A 20,937-nucleotide genomic window follows, 5' to 3' on the forward strand; every position below is an offset into this window, starting at 1 on the left:
CTTACCGGTTTTAGTGTAATATATTTTAAAGTATCACTTCGTTTTTCCATCATTGCATATTGCTCTATTGAACATTTTTCATTGAAAACATTTTTTATTTCATAAAGTTATGCATGGTAAAAAAAAGCACTGGGAAATAATTTTAGGGGGCAAATATTGTCCCTTAATGGAAAAGGTATGACTGAAGTCCGGAAGAGAGGGGGTACGCAGAAGGAGGTACACCACTCTAAAAAGTTGGAACCACTGCTCTCACCATTAGTCCACAACTGCTGAAATCTTGCTGAATCCACAATCTTGCTGAAATTGCTGCTTAATAAAATAGTATTTTTTTAAAGTTTATTATATTATTGTCTTCATGCTGATTTCTGTCATTGCAGGTATAGCGCTGCTGGAAGGACGCAACGTAAGTTGAGTTTCTGAAATTGAAGTTGTAGAGACTCCTATCAATAATAGTCCAAACTGAAGCAGTGCAATAACATGTGCATTTTAGATATGTGTGTAATCTGAAATATGAATGTGCTTTTTCTAATAATTGCTGATGGTTTATGGGGGAATTCAGTCCATATAAGCTGTGAATACTCTGCACACAAAAGCCAATTGAAAGAATGAGTTTGTGGACTCACTAATTAATACTAGAAATTACTACAAATTCCCTTGTTATTTGAGGAGTAACATAAAGCTTACATAATAATATTTTGGAAATACGTAACTGTCCGTCATTCATTTATTTGCCAAACCAGGGTTCACAATAGCTTTGAAGCCTATACTCTCTGTCATCATCATTGTTCTGCATTCTCATTGTTTGCTGGCAATATGGGGGATTTAATGCACAGAGAAAGCTGTCCACAAAGCTGTCCATTTCATCCACACATTATCATTACTTCTTTTACAAACTTAAACTTTTATTCCAGCACTTCTGTGACAAAAGTTTGTTAGTTTGGATCAGGGCCAGCCCAAGGCATAAGCAAACTAAGTGGCTGCTTGGGGCCCCCTGGCCACCCCCTGCACTGAAAAAAATTATACTTTGGATTAACTTAAAAAAAATGATGTAATTTGTTACAGCTATTTTTTTTTATATTTTCTCAAATTGTATTTATTTATTTATGACCAACATCATCAGATCACTTTTTTTTCTTTGTTCATCTGTTAGTTATAACTCAGATACAACAGCCAAACAAAATCTAAAGTAAACACATAAGGGTCAAGAGCCCAACTAAAGCAAACACTGATCACCATAATGGTAACTTACAATTTGTGATTTTCTCCTTCAGTGATTCTGCTTGTTAACATCAGGTGTCTTCAATAATAGTCAATCATCACTCAATTAATCACTTAATTATACTTAATCACTTAATTAACTTTAAAGGTGAACTAAGTAACTTTTTTATCTTAACCGAACAGCTTCGGAGTTATTGGAATGGTTATATGACTGTTTTCGGGTTGAATGGTGGTCTTCTCGCACCCCTCAAGCGCCTGTGAGACGAAAAACCACCCTTGCAACTTTGGGCCGACGGCCGCAGCATCAGGAAGTATCGCGTGATATCAGGTCTCGTGATGTAACAAACTGCTTTACGGCACTGCACACATATACTATATAAACATTTATATGCTAGCCTTCTGTGTATTATACATACCTCAGTGGACATGGCTCCGTGCGTTCACCGGGTTCTTTGAAAACAAATGCACATGACCAGCGGGAGAAGATGGGACGAGCCAACGAGTTTTGACAACAGTGTTGTCAAATATCTATTCCGAAGCTGTTGGGGGAGCTCTATAGAGAAACCCGCGAGCAAAAAGCGAGAAAACAGCGAAGAAATCGGCAAAGCTTTTTTTTTTGTTTGTTTATTCATTATACTTTATTATGCTTTTAATCTTGCGATGACAGTAGAACGTCGTTTAAAAGTAAATTAAAATCTATGATACAGTCTTGGACAGGTCTTGGCGTTTTCAATTTTTTTTTGGCGGATCGACAACATGACGACTTTTTTTTTTTTTTTTATATAACTTTCCAGACTTTTTTTTTTAAATTGAAATCTTTCCAGTACAGACATAACAATTATAAACATTACCATTTGAACATGACAGTTTAAGATGGCTTTCGGACAGAGTCAAACACACAAGACGCTTAAGAGAAGCGAGAGAATTACAAGAGATAAAAAAAAAAAAAGAGAGCTAAGGATTTTTTAGCATTTCGAGATCATCTATCGTTGTACAGAGTTTCACAGCATTCTTTCCTCTCATGTATTTCAGAGATGAAAAGTAACAGTACAATTCTTTGTGAAAAGCAAAAAATTTGGGAATGGAATTCATAAATCTGTTCTTATGTATGAAGAATTTTCCAAGTATTACTATGGAGTTGATCAACATATTGTGATAGTTATCTTTGACAATAAAACCATATTAAACATTTTCTTTCTTTAAAACAGGAACAGGCAGATATTTAGACAACCAATGGAATAAATCACTCCAGAGGGCATTGATGTAAATACAATCATAGAACATGTGATCTGTGGTTTCTGCGTTATTGGTACAAAACACACAGTCCTTACAGTCAAAACCAAATCTATTAGAAAGAAACTCAGAAGATGGATAGATTCCATTTAGGACCTTGTAGTGCACTTCCTTAACTTTTGGCACAAGTGGAAATAAAAAAAAAAGGATCTTAAACATTCAGCATCTTTTTTGGAAAAAAATCTGGAGATTGAATTGTAAGATCTAGAGAACGGGTACAGTTCTTTGTTAAATATTTGTCTAATATCGAGGTTACTTATTTTACATTCGAACAGATTACTCCCTTGTACCAAAAGCGAAGGAAGCTTTGGAGTCGAACAGTCTCGATGCCGGTGAGATATCATTAAAAGAACTTGCTTAGGTATTGCATTAAAAACTTTTTTATATTGCTGTTTGTCTATAATATTAAATTTAGCACAAAAATCCTCGAATAAGAGTAAGTTACCATTACCGTCCAGTAAATGAGTAACAGACCAAATGCCCTTATCTAACCAGTTTTGTATAAACAGAGATTTACGATTATGTAAAATATACCTGCAGTTCCATATTGGGATATTGTGGGGACTAAAATTATGTTTGTATATCATTTTCCAATAAAACAGAGTTTGACAATGAAATGAAGAGATTTTATAGGGAAGTTTCTTGAAGTCAAAATCACAACTAAGGAGAAATTTGATGCCACCAAGTTTCATAAAGATATTGTTGGGAATGTGAAACCAAATTTGTGTTTTTTTATTTAGAAATTGTTTTAGCCAGTTGGTTTTAATTGTACCATCAACACATTCAAAATCAATTGCCTTAATCCCGCCTTCTTCATAGTTTCTAATCATTGTACTCTTTTTTTATATAATGCATTTTACCTTTCCAGATGTAGTTAAAGTTTGCTTGGTTTATTGCTTTGATTGCTTCCTTAGGAACTGACAATGATTGGGCTGGGTAGATGAAGCGAGAGATGGTTTCAGTTTTAGTAAGTAATGTTCGCCCGATAATAGATAAATCTCTCTAAAACCAAGAGTTGAGATGAGCTTTGCATTTTTCCAAGTTCCCCCAGATATTAAGATTGGTTAATTGATTCACGTCCTTTGTAATTTGTATGCCTAGATACTTAACTGTTGTTTTCACTGGGATGGAATGAATAACTGAGAGATTACAATCATGAATAGGTAGAAGTTCGCATTTATTGAGATTCAATTTTAGCCCAGACGCTTTTGAAAAGGAACCTATTGTTTCAAGGATTTTTGGGAGTTGGTCGCTATTTTTCATAAATATGGCTGTATCATCAGCAAGTTGACTTATTGTCAGTTGTTGATCAAATATTGTTAGTTTTTTAAAATCTGAAATTTTAATAAGAATGGATAACATCTCGGCTGCAATAATAAATAACAGTGGGGATATAGGACATCCCTGCTTAATACCGTTTTGAATCATTATAATAATAATTATAGTCAAGTAAGTCAAGTATAAGTCGTATATTATTATGTATTGAACGTCCTCTGATAAAGCCTGATTGTGTGTCTGAAACGATGTCCTCGATCCCCACTCTAAGTCTGTTAGCAAAAATATGAGTCAAGAGTTTGTAATCGTTATTAAGAAGAGTTATGGGACGTAGATTGTCAATTATCTTTGAGTTTTTGCCAGGTTTTGGAATTAGGGTGATAATTCCTTGCTTCATTGTTGTTGGTAAAATGAATGTATTACTTTTAGGTTATCCCAGAAATGCTTGTAAAAGTTGCTTGTTAAACCGTCAGAGCCTGGGATTTATCCAGTTTTAGACAGTTAAGGGCTTTTTCCACCTCTTCCATTTTAATTTCAGCATCACAGATATTCTTAAAACAATCATCAATTTTAGGGATCTGTTCAGAGATTTTATTAAAGAAAGCTTTAGCATCGACCTGCGAATAAGAAGAGGAATATAAATTACTATAAAACTGAAAAACTGCTCTGGAGATCTTATCAAGATCAGTACATTCTTGGTTGTCAATTATCAGCGTTTTTACCGCATTTCGTTCCTGCCTTCTCTTCTCTAGACGACAGAAATATGCTGTGCTCTTTTCTCCTTCCTCCATCCATTTTGCTCGAGAACGGATATAAGCCCCTTTAGCTTTATTACCATAAATGCTGTCCAATGAGGAATGCAGCATCGTTAGTTTTTGCTTATCATCTTCATTTATCAGATGTTTATTGCAAATACTATTGATTTCCTTTACAATATGCATTTCTTTTTGTTTACTTTCTCTACTTAAAGTTTTACCAAACGATATGGAAATTTGACGAATTTTATATTTCAGATATTCCCATTTGGCTCTATAGCTCGTGAAAGATGGATCCATATTTATATCATTAATAGTTCTTTTAATTTCTTGACAAAAGGGATCATGATTAAGGAGGTTTGAGTTGAATTTCCAATAGCCATTTCTTCCTAAGCACCTATTTGATGGAGTTACATTAATTTTAACTAGACAGTGGTCTGTAAGTGGTGCAGCCGAGATTGTACAGTTTATTTCAGAGTCAGGACTAATATCTGACACAAGCCAGTAGTCTAATCTAGATTTAATTGTTCTGTCTGGTTTAAACCAAGTAAATATTTGAGTGTCTGGGTTTAGATAGCGCCAAATATCTATCAGTTTGAGTGAGTTACAAAGTTCCAACAAAGCTGTATTGTAGTGATAATTTTGAAATCTTGTAGGGTACCTGTCAAGCCATTCATCCATTACTACGTTAAAATCTCCTCCCAAAAAGATATCATAGTCTACATAATTTTTGGATAATTCTTTTACAGTATTGGTTAGATCTATTAGAAGATTTTTGTTCTGGTTATGGTTGTTATAACCGTAAATATTCCCTAGGATAAAAATTCTGTCACCCATCTCAAAAACACAAATTATCCAATGACCTAGCGGGTCCTTCTTAGTAGCAGTCACTTTCCCTAGAAAGTTGTTCAGGAGTATGGCAACAGCTGCTGACCTATTTGAACCATGACTAAACAGTATCTTATCTCCCCATTGATTTGACCAAAATTTTTCATCTGTCTCATTGCTGTGAGTTTCTTGAACAAGATAAGCTTGTGCTTTTTCACTTTTTAAATACAAAAATGTTGCTTTCCTTTTAATAGAGTCTCTTAAACCCCTAGCGTTAAGTGTTACAAAAGAGAGGTTAGAATTAAATAAAGACATGACAAAAACTAAAAGGATGAAGGAAAAAATATCTTGAAAAAGGTGAAAGGTTGTAGAACGTAGGTCTGTTAGTTGTAACTAACGAGTTGTGATGAGCCCCTAACTAATTTTTTGGTATTAATCAACATCAGATATCAAACTTTGAATCGGTAATAAGTATCTTAGAAACCGGAAACATAAGCAGTTTTATTAATGAACTTAAAGGAATATAATAAACTGCCGGTAAAGTTTACTTCTTCTGAAAGAAGGGAGCCTGAAACAGGCATGCAAAATTAAAGTAAATAATCCCAATCTGCATAGAACGTCTCAGGTTACGACTGTAACCCTAGTTCCCTGAGAAGGGAACGAGATGATGCGTCAATGACGCTTTGGGAACGCTTCTGCGTGATTGCGTCTGAAGCACTTGTATCAACTAGTCCAATGGCGAGAGTGGGCGTCACGGGCGGGTGACGTGACGACCAGGAAAGGATAAAGGACATCCGGTTTAGAACCGCGCTAGCTTCGAAAAGGGCCGAAGCAAGTCGATCACAGGGATGTAGGAAGTATGGCAAAGTGACGCATCGTCTCGTTCCCTTCTCCAGGAACTAGGGTTACAGTCGTAACCTGAGACGTTCCCTTTCGAGGGAACTCGCGATGCGTCAATGACGCTTTGGGAACGAGAATGCCCAATACGCCATACGAAACAGACCCTGTCTGTGTGAATACTGCACAACTAAGACAAGAGCATTGAGAACCTGGGGAAACGCCCAGGTCGAAGTTGCAAAACCTTACGAATGTGAGCGGAGAGGACCAGGCTGCCGCATACCACATCCTACACGGATATATACATATATAATAAGGCTTCTAAGCCGCCATACTCCTGTCCTGGTCTAAAAGCACCACGGAGGAAACAACCAAAGGTCCCCACCCCCCCTCAGGGAAATACCACCAAAAAGGGACACGGTTGGCATTAAGGCCGCCACATGCACCTTCAGTGTGGAAGGGGATAACCCTGTGGAAAAATTAACCAGCAGTAACTCCAGCACTGTACCAATCGGGCAGTAAACTGGGCCACACTGTCCGAGACCCGCAATATGAAGTGAAAACCCATCACATAAAGTTTCCTCGTGGAGGGAGCTCTGGAGTGAAGTATGGTCTCCACAACCTCAGTTGAGAGACCAAAGTCAATGAGTTGGGCCCCCTCAGAGGCCAAACCCACGGGATCCAAAATCTCTGGGCTGGGTGAAAGATCACCCAATCCACTTGAGACTGAAGGTCCCTCCTGACTGGAATCTCCAAGGGAGAGCCGTCGAGGAGAGACACCGGGTCTGAGAACCAGTAGGCATGGCCAGAACGGTTCTACTAATAGTATAATTATCCATCCCGGCGGACCTTCTCCAGAACTCCTGGGAGCAGAGTAATCAGGGAAAGATGTACAGACGAAGCCTCGGCCATGTCCATCCAGCTCCCCAAGAGAGCTGGATGTGTGAGGGAGAACCAAAGTGGACCATGCGTCGTATCCTGAGACGCGAAGAGATCCACTTGTGCCTGACCATAAATCCCCCAAATGTACTCCTCACCTCGGTGTGGAGCCTCCATTCCCTGGGCCTCAGCCCCTGCCTCAACAGGATGTCTGCTCCAACATATTTATGCATCACCATATTACCGATGTGTTGTCTGTAAGGACAAGCACATGATGGTCCCTCAGGTCTGGGAGGAATGTCTCAACGCATTGAAGACTGCCATCTTCTCCAGGCAATTTATGTGCCAAAAAGATGATGACTCCTCCACAGGCCCTGGGATGAGCGGCCTCCCAAAACCGCTCCCCAGCCGGTGAGGGAAGCATCTGTCGAGATAGCAACTCGATGGCAAAGAGCTCCCAACACCGGAACCTGGGAAAGGAACCAGTATTTCCTCCATATAACCAAGGCGCAGAGACACCGCTGCGTGATCTTGATCGTACGAAGTGGGTTTCCCCTCGGGGAGAACCCTCTGGTTCTGAGCCACCACTGCAAGGGTCTCATGTACAGTAGGCCAAAGGGAATCACAATGGACCTGCTGCCATGAGGCCCAACAGTTTCTCGAACTGTTTCACAGTGCGTGACTGCTCATGTGGGATAGGAACCAGTACTTCCTCCATATAACCAAGGCGCGGAGAAACCGCCGCGTGATCTTGATCGTACGAAGTGGGTTTCCCCTCGGGGAGAACCCTCTGGCTCTGAGCCACCACTGCAAGGGTCTCATGTACAGTAGGCCAAAGGGTATCACATTGGACGCTGCTGCCATGAGGCCCAACAGTTCTCAAACTGTTTCATAATGCGTGACTGCTCATGTGAGATAGGAACCAGTATTTCCTCCATATAACCAAGGCGCGGAGACACCGCCGCGTGATCTTGATCGCACGAAGTGGGTTTCCCCTCGGGGAGAACCCTCTGGTTCTGAGCCACCACTGCAAGGGTCTCATGTACAGTAGGCCAAAGGGTATCACATTGGATGCTGCTGCCATGAGGCCCAACAGTTTCTCGAACTGTTTCACAGTGCGTGACTGGCCTAGCTTCAACTCTTTTGTGGCTGTGAGGATAGCAGCTACACGAACGGGCAATAGTGTGGCTCGCATCGTGACTGAATCCCATACCACACCAAGGAAAGTGGTTCTCTGTAATGGAGAAAGCACACTCTTCTTGGCATTGAGTCTCAATTTCTTCATCTGAGCGAGGACGACATCTCGATGCCGAACCGCTAACTGCTCTGATTCCACCAGAATCAGCCAGTCATCGATGTAGTTCAGAACGCGTAGCCCTGCAGCCTGACGGGGCCAGAGCAGCATCTACGCACTTTGTGAACTTGCGGGGTGATAGAGCTAGACCGAATGGAAGCACCCGATAATGGTATTCTTTGCCCCCAAAAGAAAACCACAGGAACTTCCTTTGTAGAGCGAGGATGGAAGTAAGCGCCTTTTAAATCTATCGTGACAAACCAGTCCTCGGATCTGATTTGAGTCACGATCTGTTTGAGTGTGAGCATATTGAACTTGAGTTTCATGACTGCACGATACAACAGACGGAGATCTAAAATGGGACGCAACCCCCCATCCTTTTTCGGAACAATAAAGTAGCGGTAATAAAGTAACAGTAAAACCCCGATTCTCTGTCGGGCGAGTACACCTGCTCTATAGCTCCCTTCGCTAATAGAGACTCTACTTCTTGCTCCATTACCAGAGCCTGCTCGGGATGTACTAACACGAGTAGCACCCCGTTGTAACAAGTTGGAGGAGAACGAAACTGGATTCTGTAACCTCTCTCTATTATCTGCAGGACCCAAGGAGATATATTCGGCAGATTCTTCCACTCTGTCAGAAAATCTACTAAGGGTACCAGTCTCTCGAGACTGGCCTCTGATGTTATTGTAACAGCCACTTCGGTGACCTGAAGCATCCTGGCAGGAAACAACCGAACTGACTGTTTTTGAACCCCCCTAAGAGGGTGCGAGTTTGACACGGTGTCGTGGTGACACTGAGCCATGTGCTCGCTGGAGACCGCTGCGCCCCGAGACCAAGGGTGTGGGGTTGGCAGAACGGCCTCCTGAGGGCACCGAGGTGGTGCGGGCACCGTATACTGAGGTTAACACTGCTCCACCCCGGTCGGGGTTGCCCCCAGAGGTCTGACACCAGTGGCATCAGGACCTTGGCCGAAGCCTTTTTCACAGAAAAACAGTCCTCAGATCCATCTTCTGCTTTAAAGGCTTCTGTTGAGAATGCCATTCTGGTCCCCAATCTTTCTGAGGGGGAGCACAGAAAATGACACTCTGCCTGTACAAGGAGTTTGTTAATGGCTAGTGCTGTTCCGCCCAGCAGCCCGATTTATGAAGTTATCAACTCCAAACTCATTGTACACAGGAGATTGAGATGTTTTTAGAATCTTCAATTCCCTTAACTCAATGCTCAGCACATAATTTTACCATTTAATTCCTCCAAATAAAATGTAGTAAAAGATCAACCAGACAAGTTACACAGTCTGGATGAAATGCTGAACTTATACATGAATCTAACTAATGAAAGTCAGATAAGCAAATTTAAATGCAGCCCACTTATTTAATTCCTCAGAATCAAACAGCAAAAAATCAACCAGACAAGTTAATATAGTCTGTGGCTGAATATATATTTATATATAAGCTTATATATAAAATAGTTTCAACATACAATAAAAGAATCCTAAATTCGTAGCTTGCAATACACTATTTCTCTTTAATCAATGCATTGCATTTGTATAACCACTGGACTCTTATTGCAGTCTTTTTTTTTTTAATAAACCGTAGCATGGGGAAACTCTTGATAGTGAACACACGTCGGTAATGTTCATGAATGAACGTATCCAGTCCACTATTATTGTTATTGCAGACCGGTAATCTACGCGCTGCCGCAGCACACGCGAGATCCGAGATCGAGCAACAGAATCTTTATTGCAGACCCGTAATCTACGCGCTGCCTCAGCAAATGCGAGATCCGAGCCAAATAATCTTTATTGACTTTCTTCCCTCGAGAAGAAAGCCATCGGGAGCAGAGCTAAACTCTCGACAGTGCAAAAGATACACGTCGGGAATTTATGAATGAACACTGTCAGTCCCCTTATTTTACTAGAGCTGACCGTGCATGCTCCACTCCCAAACAAACAACACATGAATCGCGTGTGTCCCCACTCGTAATGAAGCGAGGGCAGGGAGGAACACACAATCCAAAGCTGTTTGCTCCCCATACTCCTGTCTAGATATATATAATATGCTTGTGGTTGTGGACATGCATCGATGCTCAGCACTCTACCTCCTCAGAGATAGACCGCTGAAACACCGGGCTCTCTAACCAGGACGGATGAACCCGCGGCGCGGGCTTCCGATCGCAGAGAGAGAGCGCTGGATCCCCCAGATAAAAGCAGAGAAAAGGCGGAGCCCGTCTCTAACCTCTCCGCGAGATCCATTTGCGAACCCACAATACCAACTTCCGTGCTGCCTCGGCAACACGGGGTCGGTACTGCGAGGAACGCGAGCCTGAACACCCTCCTCAAAGAGTGACAAGCGGGAACGGAGCGAGTACGATAGTAACTCGCAATGCTCGTAGTCAGCACCCTCGAGCGCTGACAGAACATGCTCCGTTCCAAACAAACAACACATACATCGTGTGTATCCCCACCCGTAAAGACAGAGGGCAGGGAGGAACACACGATATAAGGTTGTTTTGTTCGCCATAATATCTATGCTTGTGACAGACAACAATAAATAACACAGACAGTATAACACAGAGCGCTTGCTGAGGCACAGAAGCTAGCGCGGCTCTAAACCGGATGTCCTTTATCCTTTCCTGGTCGTCACGTCACCCGCCCGTGACGCCCTCTCTCGCCATTGGACTAGTTGATACAAGTGCTTCAGACGCAATCACGCAGAAGCGTTCCCAAAGCGTCATTGACGCATCGCGAGTTCCCTCGAAAGGGAACTGCACAACCATTAATGTGTGGTAGAACCTTGAACATTTAACTTCAGTTCAGTTAAGTAAATTTCAAGTATTGAATGTAAACATATTTACCTGAGTGGTCAGAAATATGAGCTATCAGAATCAATCTCAGGTATCAACAAGAACCCTTTTACCATCAATAAAACCCATGTGGCCTCTGTAGTAGATGCTCTTCCCAGCTGCACGAGCCTGCTCCATCTTCGGCCACACCGCTGCTCGAGCCTCTCTGTCTGCTTTGCAAAAGTCCTGCTTGAAACGAATCCCAGCTTCCTTGCAGAACTTAGAGTTTTTAGTCAGTCTCCAGATTTCATCCCTCTGATGTCTCATCACGAACTGGATGATCACTTGGCGATGACTCCTTTCTTCTCGTTTCCTGAGCCAATGGACACTGTCAATAACCGTTTCCATGGAAGTGGCCCACTGTGGTGCGATCTCTGACAGGATGCTGATGATTTCTTGACGGATCTGTTCATTTTCCTTTTCTTTCAGACCTTGTATCTTAATTAAGGTCCCATCGCCGCTTATATCTTTCCATCTCTGTAACTCTCTCCGTTAGTTCTTTATTTTCTCTGATAAGCTGTGGCATTTCTTTCTCAACTGCTTTTAATTGCGCTTTTCACTCCTTAATTTCTGCGGCATTAATTTCTGCTAGCTTGGCAACACTGGCATTGAGTAGATGTGAAAGATATGAATAAAAATGATGTTATTTCAGCCAGCGCTCATACCTGTATTTACATCCTGTTTTCGGTCGAAGTCCATAGTAATCGATTGTCGAGTTCATGCGCATAGGTTTAATTACCTATGATCACGCGCGTGAACTGAACAAAAATTTGATTTGATCAGTGATTGATGATTGACATTTAAATCAATGATTTATCCTTTAAATTTAATGATATTCAGAACAGAACAAAAATAAAAAAATAACTATAAACAAGCCAAAACTAAATAATTTAAAGTGGAAGTGAAAGTAAGCGATTCGCGATGTATTTGGATGGTAAACTATTCTTTATTAGAGGCTTCTTTGTACTTCACTCACGTTCCAATATCGACAGAAAAAATCATCCTCTTCACACGCAAAAATGTGCTTGGAAACATCACAGTGGAGCGGTGCTTACCGTGAATGGTATGAATTGTACTACTGACTATTTAAACAGAGCAGTGTAAGTTTTATATGTTAGGTTGACTATTTTATTATTATATATTTATTACGGCTATAATGAACAGGCTGCGATGTCAAGATTGCAATGCTAGAATATGTTTACAGTTTTTTTTTTTTTTTTTTTTTTTAAGTTTCAAAGAGTTAGTAAAAGAGTAAAGAAAAAGTTAAAACTTCTTTAACTACGCGTTGTGGGAGGGGGCCCCCAAATCAAATTCTGCTTAGGGCCCCCAAAAGGCTCGGGCCGGCACTGGTTTGGATACAAACACTGTCCACTGTAGCGAGCGAAATACAGAAAAGCACCTTTAGAAAAGCATTTTCATTTCCACCAGTAGGTGGCGACAAATGTTTTAAAAAAAATATGTCATTGAATCATTTGTTAAAGAAATTTGTTAAAAAACACTGTGTCTCATTTCCGCCGTCGGTGAATGAATGAGTGAGTGAATGGGTGAATGTGAGGCAATGTAAAGCGCTTTGGTGGCCGTAGGTCTGTGAAAGCGCTATATAAATGCAGTCCATTTACCATTTCAGAGGCACTCAGCATACCCGGTTAAAGTCATCACTCAACCATCGTCAAATTCTGTCTTCTCAATTTTGATTTCAGAGTCAGACTGAAAAGCTTCAAAATCTTCTACAGCAGATCGAGAACATTACAGATCAAGAGCTTCCTTTGACTGTAAGTCTTCAAGAGAATTTTTTTTATATATATATATATATATATAAAATAATCAAATCAAATGTAATTGTCAGCTACATTATTGACATTGCAAGTCTGATTAATTGGCTTTCTTAATATTTACATTTACAGTATTTTTTTTTTTTTTTTCTGATCAATAAATTAGACTCCAGTGGCCGATGTTTTGAATATGGTCCTCAACGCTTCAGGAGAGATTTCAGAGTCTTCATCATCAGTCAGCTCAGCTGAACTAGCCTCCAACGGAAACGATGTGTTAAAAGCCAACGAGAAACTCATCTCTACATTGGTGAAGCCGACAGTCACAAATGCCAGTGTCAGTTTTACTCTTGATGCTGTTGGTGAGTGGAGAAACTGTTATTATTGATGATGAAACTAAACTGATATAGTTTATATAGAAAACACCCGCTTCAGCCACAGTCTTAGGGTCTTTTTACACGACACCGTTTTCAACAAAAAACGTAAAACTTTTTATACGTTTGGCCGTTCGTTTCCACGACAACAAAGAGTCAGTTTGGGTGCCTGAAAATGCAAAGTTTTGTAAACTCAAAGGAAACACCTTTGAGTTTTAAGCGTATCGTTGTCGTGTAAACGTAGGGGAGACCGGGGACAGTTGCAACACTTTTTGCATTTTTCTCAGTTACTCAGAGACTATTGGGACTAGATCAAGCACATTTGTATATATTAAACTCTATACCATTTAAAGATGATTATATATGACATATCGTTCACAGTATTTATTTGAATGGAAGAAGCCAGATGTTGCAACTGACCCCAACCCAGGGGACAGTTGCAACACAACCATGAGACGGTTGCAACATGTTAAAAAAACCCCTTAAATTTCACTGATTAACTTTAGCTTTTTGTCTCAATGAGCATATAGAATTCTGAAAATATTAACTGTTTTAGGCCTATAGTATTATTTATTTCTATAATAATATTATTGTAACCTATTATTTATTTATTTAGTGATATTTATCAAATAACAGTTATTGAGTTTTGTTTGTTTATATGTAGAAAATAGGCCTACATATATTCAGTGTGCAGGTGTTACAGATGCTATTCAATCTCTCCATATTTCAGTGCCAGACAGGAAAAATTGAACAATTTGCAATGCAACAAACTTTTATTAAACATGCAATTTATAACAAAAGCATCTTAAGCCTCTGAGGTCGACTAACGCGCAGGCGCATTTTGCTGGATTTTCTCCACATTGTAGCACTATAAACTTAAATTACTCAGTCAATTATAGTCAAACAGAAAAAAGAAATATAAAAAAAGAATCTGTGATATTTCTCCTTTTGTATGTGTCCACTTACAATCAAACCAAAACATTGTGCTTTTGTAAAATAAAGAAAATAAACAGGGTGTGCGTTCTGCCTCTCCGTCGCGGTGAACTTTTTTTTCTTGAGCACGTCTATAAACTGAAACAAAACTCAGCGAATACTTGTCACACATTTATGAGCCATATACCTTTATAAACATTTAAGTGTGTACTTTTAAATGATCAGATTCAAAACGAAAACAAATATTCTCTGTTTAAGTAATTTGTATAAAACCAGCAAGATGTCCAGCTTCTCAAACGCTTCCTAATTATTTTTAATTTGGCCACGCCCACTCGCGCAAAAGAGATTCACATGCAAATCTCCACATGGAACGCGAACACGCTCATTACCTCAACAACAAAACACTTCACTTTTCGTCGAGTTTGAAAGACGTGCCTGAGCTTACATTGGATTTAGGCTACCTCAGAAGAAGAAGAACGCGATTTGAAGACAAAAAAGATAAGGTAAGAAATTCTTACATATTAGTTTGTTATTGTTGCATAAATGTCACGTTGTAGTTGAACTGTTGCTAGATATATGGGGAATATTATAATATTTAGACCCGTGTTTACTGTTACTGTTACTGTGTTTGTGGATATCTGCTCAAACGTAGATTTATGGTAACCATAATGTTTTATATTTGAGCGCGATCGCGCTTGAATGTATCATATTTTTGATAGCGATCGCGTTTGAATGTACTGTATCATATTTTGGATGAAAGCAAAACGCACCAAACGGCTTCATGTTTTATTATTATCTCATTTCATATCATCATAACGAATGGAAACATTTGAAGTAACATGATAATCAATACATTTTTCTCTAGCTTAGTTGTTACTGAAGTCTTTTGGAAGATTTATACTGCTATAGGTTATTTATTGTTATTATTATTTTATCCGGCACTGCGCATATACCTTATGCCTACAAGGCACACCAAACCTGGTGTTCATTATATTATGTTGGAAACATTTGTGTGTGTGTGTGTGTGTGTGTGTGTGTGTGTGTGTATTCTGTGAATTTTAAAAAGGAATTTTAAAAAGCAATTTTAACCAGAAAAATCTAATATTTATTTCCAAAATCGTGCAGGCCTTTCTCTTTATATTAGTATGTTCACTTTTTTTTTTCAGGGCCCAGATGCCACTGAGGACTTCAACATTCACATGAGTCTCTGTACGTGAACATGGTAAAGTGAAAATCTTGGAAATGAAAGGTATGTACAATGTTTTTAGGAATGGCACAAAGTTCTGTCTTTGAAGTGCTATTTTGGCATTTGTTGTGTATCTTTGGATTATGTTGTGTTGTAAATAAATCCAAACAATTTAAAAGCCATTCTTTTTTAAATCTCCTCATTTACAGTATTGTGCAAGGTTGCTCAGAATGATAGGGCCTGATAGCTCCTAATAGGGCCGTTAGGGGAGGTTCTTTGTCTTTCTCAGGTGAGAAAAGCTTACATATTAATGAGCTCCCGCATAAAGCTTTCTAACACAAAACACGTCGTAAAATGTTTAAATCAATATATTGTCTTATCTGAATGAGCAGTCAGGGTATGGGTTTCATGACCTTATTTCAGTGAGAATTTTTATTTTTTTGCATTTTCACAAACCACGCATAAACGTCATTATCTCAAAACTACAAACTTTTACATACATGCTGCTGATATATTATTGTAGCAGAGTTTGTGCTGAATACAGTGTAATTAGACTTTAGCCATGAAAATGTCACAAGTAACAGAAATAATCAGAAATGTCAGAGCATGTCAGAACATCTCCAGGGCCCAGAAAACAGCTCAGACCTCAGAGGGTTAAGCCTTACTTGATTGCAGACCAACTGCAACTAATGGTCTGTACGATCAAATTAGGCTTGCAATGCTTTCAGGAAACACAGCCCAAATCATAGCTTCTCTTGCCACAACACATATGCTTTATAAACACAGAGTTGGAGCAGCCAGAAAAATACTAATATTCAAAAGTTAAGGGTCAAGAGCCCAACTAAAGCAAACACCGATCACCATAATGGTGACATGAAACGAAACATTCCATAAAACATTACCATCTAAACATCTGTTAAATCTAAATAAGACCGTGTGTAGATGTATGACAGAAATAAAGTCAAACTGGTAAAATAATAAGTGCAATAATGGCTCGAAGTCAGTAGTTCTTGTGTTTCTCTTTTTTCTCTTCTTGTTTCTCTTTCCTTCAGTGAGTCTGCTTGTTATCATCAGGTGTCACCACTAATGGCCAATCATCACTTAATTAATCACTTAATTACCGCATTAACTTCAACACTGCTTCAGTCTTAACTTAATTATCTCATTAACTTCAACACTGCTTCAGTGTTAATTTTAACACTCTGTAGAGTGGGACCATATGTGCTCTGAGCAGTGTTGATTTAACACTGGGGTTTTTATGTCACTTAGAAGTCAACAAAACAATAATTTAAACTAAGTAAGTTGAAATGTTACTTTCATACCTCCAAACAAGTTTTGATCAATAAATTCAGCAGCAGATGTTGAATATGTCTACTTTCTTCTTGTTGGGGGAAGGGTCTAACTGTGCATCTGCAGTATGAGTGTCATCACTCTAGCTTGTTTCTGATTGGAGAAAAATGACATGTTGCAACCATCCCCTGTTGCAACACTCCCCGGTCTCCCCTACCCTAAGATGAATCAACTAAAGATAAAAGAAGACATTACATCTCTCAAGATCTCAGCAGAAGAGGATTAAACAACTCCACAAACGGCATTACCAGCTTGACTTAATTTAACTCTGGGGATTTTGCTGTGTACAAAGTTAACTGATTAGTTCAAACTAGTAATTAGATGAAATAGTTATTTTATTTTAGTCTTTTTATTGTTTTGTTTTTTGCACATTTGTGCAGATTGAATCAACTTTAATAAAAACAAAAAACAAAACATAACTGTTTATTTTCTAAATCAGAGGTTGAAATCTTCATGGTTGGATCCAGTGTCACCTTAGATAAAATCCCTCGACTTGTCACAACAAATTGTTCTATGGACATCGATCTCATTGAGATCGCCAATAACAACAATGAAACAAGTATGTGAGATGTGTTTTAATACAACATTTTTAATAAAACATTTTTAGAAGATATATCACTAAACCACATTTAACTAAAGGTTTTAATGTGTTGAACACAAGTTTCTTCTGTTTCTGTCACACAGGATCAGCTGCTGTGGCTTTCATGAGTTATAACACAATGGAGAATTTACTGAAGCCAGACTTCTTCAACACATCAACTGACACGATTAAAACCATGATGTCCACTGTGATCTCAGCTACTCTTCTCAAAACCACCAACACTAAACTCACCAAACCAGTCAACTTCACCTTCAAACACATCAGAGTGAGAGACTGAAATATGTTTTTGTCCAACCTGAGAACTGATGAACATCTGAAAACATCTAATATTCAGTGTTATACTATTTTCTGCATGTTCTTTCTTCTTTTTGCAGGAGTTTGAGCCCGGCAGTTCTCTGTCCTGTGTGTACTGGAGCATCAGTGAGTGGATTGTAGATGGTTGTTCTGTTTTAAAGACCAACAGAAGCCACACTGTGTGTTCCTGTGTTCATCTGTCCACATTCGCTCTCATCATGCAAACCAGCCGCCCATCAGAGGTACGAGAACATTTTTAGTGAGCATTGAAGAATAGCACAGATTTAGCACTCATGTACTCTGACATGTTTCCTCAGAGCGACTCACTGCTGGACGTGTTGAATTTGGTGTGTGTGATCGTGGGGCTGGTGTTCTTCAGTTTGACCCTGTTGACCTTTGCCCTTTGTCAGTGGAGTCCTGGAGTGAATAATGTGGCTCGAATCAACCTCTGTGTGAGTCTTCTGTTGGCTCACCTTCTGTTCCTGCTCACACAACAGTTCCTGAGCCTCATAAGCCATCATCAGGTGAGAATGATGAAGGAGCCCTACAGCTCAGCACAGTCTCACTGAGAATCATCATAACCGTCTCTCATGATCTCCAGGTGTTGTGTGCCGTGATATCAGGTGTGCTGCACTTCCTCTTTCTCTCCGGCTTTGTGTGGATGTTCATTGAAGCTGTGCTGCTCTTCATCTGTGTGAAGAACCTATCACAGATCAGCTCCAAAAGGAGGGGCGTGCTTAGGAGTGGATTCCTGTGTGTGATTGGATATACGGTTGCTCTGGTTGTGGTGGCTGTGTCTGCTGGGGTGAATCCTAAAGGCTACGGAAGTGAAAAGTGAGTTTAGTTTGAACGACTCAGAGATCAACACCTTCATCCTTCATGTTTGTTCATTTAATTATTTTTCTTCCTCTAAACAGGTGCTGGATTAAAATGGATAAAGGCTTTAACTGGAGTTTTCAGGGACCTGTTTGCGTCATACTAGCAGTAAGCACATTTCTCATCATGACTTTGGATTAAAAGGAAAAGTAATTAAAGATTAATTACTGTTGTTTCTCTTACTGTGCAGTTAAACATGATTCTCTTCATCTACATCATCATCAGTCTGACCTCCACCTTGAAAAATCTGAACGCTGAAGTTTCACACATGAAACAAACCAAGTAACAAACAATATGATTTTAACACTCCATGAAATGTGTATATATATTGTTATATGCTGCATATTTCTAGACACCTTTAACCTTATTTTGATTATTCTCAGGTTAGGTAAAGTCAAATGTGTCCTAAATCATAAGCATCTGAATTTTCATACTCACAATCAACAGGTTTGAAGACTTCTTCATGGTCTGTTCAGCTCACTTTTTTAGAAATCAAAGACTTTTGGCAGGCGAGAGTAGAAAAAGAGTTTCTTAGTTTCAATTAAATATAGTTTTATTGTCTACAGGTTAATTAGTTTATATATAAAGTACTAATATATAAAAAACAAGACAAAACAACATCAAGAGTAAATCGTTTACAAGCGTTGTAACACCGGAGAGGCCATTACGAATCAGCGTCTGCCTTCATCTTCTCCTTTCAGCCTTTTATAGACCATCTGATTTCTTGAGGTCATCATCTTTGGAAATCCTGTCTCTTACAGACAATTTATCCAATCCTAAGTCTTGAGGTGTCATGAGTTCTGGGAATTAATTTCGGACCTGTCTTTATAAAGCCTTTCGCCTCTTAGTCTTCCTTCTTCAGACTTTTCTTCTTTGCTGCATTCTGCGCTTCGTCCGCAACACATCCGACGGTAATGCTTGCATTTATTGTCTTTCTTTAGCAAAGCTCTTTCTAATACATGTTTTGTTCCTCTCTGTGCTTTTAATTAATGCTTAAAACATTAAGTTTGGTATGTTTTTTCTTTATAAACCACTTTCTTAAAAAACATATTTAGCAATTTCAGAGTTTTTCTTCATAAACCACTTTCTTAATAAACAAGTTGCAGGTGTGGTTGATTACAATACAGAAGTGTTCTACAGACAAATGGCATACTTATAACAGGACAATTGCAGATTTTCCACAACAATATAATCAATAAATATATATTAACTCTTCATCTTTCTCTGCAGGAATATGACATTTAAAACACTGGCTCAGTTTGTGGTTCTTGGTTGCTCCTGGATTCTGGGTTTCTGGAAGGAGCTGGAGATCCCCTTCCTGATCTTGAACTCCCAGCAGGGAACCTTCATGTTCCTGGTCTATTGTGTCCTCAATAATCAGGTCAGACATCAGAATGAAAAAATGAAAATGAGATTCTTGAAAAATAACCTGGACATGTTCTGTGTTTTTTTTTTTTTTTTTTTACCAGCGTTTAAAACTATTTCTCTTCTCATTCTTGTCCAGGTCAGGCAGCAGTACAGGAAGTTCTTCAAATGTCCATCAAGAAACAGTGAAGACACAAGCATCCATATTCAGCAAAGGAAGTGCCATTCTTATAAAAGTGATTCTGTCATGACCGACTCAGTTACAAATTTCACTAGTTAACCTGCTATATATTTACAGCGGTCAATACACTTATGTGAATCTATACATTTCTTTAAGTGCAACATTTCTTTGGTAGAGGAACTACCATGATTTTAGAGGCTTGTATACTGGGTTACACTTTAAATACGCTAACAAAATAATAAGATAAAGCAATTGTTTTTCAGTTTAAAGTGTTTTATTAAAGCAGTGTGATATCTGTAACATTTCAAATCTTATTTTCTTTTAAACAATCTATTCAAAACTCAAAAACATATTCATAACTCATAATCTCACAATCCAAAAAGATCCCACAGAAGTAATTTGTGAATAACTATATTTAGTTATTTATTTAGTTTCACAATTAAAAACAATAACATAAATTGCCTGTAATAAAACAGAAAAAAGTTCCATATGATTTTGCATAAGAAATGAACCACAATATCAGTAGTTTGAATAATTTATTTTAAATAAATCTAGTATTTGTTACAAGTTTGTCCTCTATCTGACTTTGAGCTTTTGAGTTTCTCACCATATAACTTCTGCATCAAGTGTTGTTTCACATACTTAGAAGAGAGAGGATCCAAGCATCACTTTGAGCCACCACTATATTGGAAATGACTGTTAGTGGCATCAGCAGAACCGTATTAGACCGTATTAGCAGAAAAAGTACAAGCTACTTTCACAGAAAGACTTCCCTGAGGTGTCCA

General features: G+C 39.0%; 1 protein-coding gene across 1 annotated transcript in view; it reads left to right on the forward strand.

Moving 5' to 3' along the window:
* LOC308687456 (uncharacterized protein) overlaps window positions 1–20,730 on the forward strand; it is a 94,976-nt gene extending 74,246 nt beyond the window's left edge. Inside the window, exons 25-36 of the mRNA XM_081360018.1 lie at window positions 378–403; window positions 12,924–12,995; window positions 13,162–13,354; window positions 17,275–17,394; window positions 17,520–17,701; window positions 17,811–17,972; window positions 18,048–18,254; window positions 18,332–18,564; window positions 18,648–18,714; window positions 18,797–18,888; window positions 19,837–19,987; window positions 20,111–20,730. Coding sequence (XP_081216144.1) covers window positions 378–403; window positions 12,924–12,995; window positions 13,162–13,354; window positions 17,275–17,394; window positions 17,520–17,701; window positions 17,811–17,972; window positions 18,048–18,254; window positions 18,332–18,564; window positions 18,648–18,714; window positions 18,797–18,888; window positions 19,837–19,987; window positions 20,111–20,251 — 1,646 coding nt within the window. The 3' untranslated portion in view covers window positions 20,252–20,730. The remainder of the gene's footprint in view (window positions 1–377; window positions 404–12,923; window positions 12,996–13,161; window positions 13,355–17,274; window positions 17,395–17,519; window positions 17,702–17,810; window positions 17,973–18,047; window positions 18,255–18,331; window positions 18,565–18,647; window positions 18,715–18,796; window positions 18,889–19,836; window positions 19,988–20,110) is intronic.
* The last annotated feature ends 207 nt before the right edge of the window (window positions 20,731–20,937 follow it).

This window comes from Scardinius erythrophthalmus, assembly GCF_964197995.2.
Source record: "Scardinius erythrophthalmus genome assembly, chromosome: 3".
Classification (NCBI taxonomy): Eukaryota; Metazoa; Chordata; class Actinopteri; order Cypriniformes; family Leuciscidae; genus Scardinius; species Scardinius erythrophthalmus.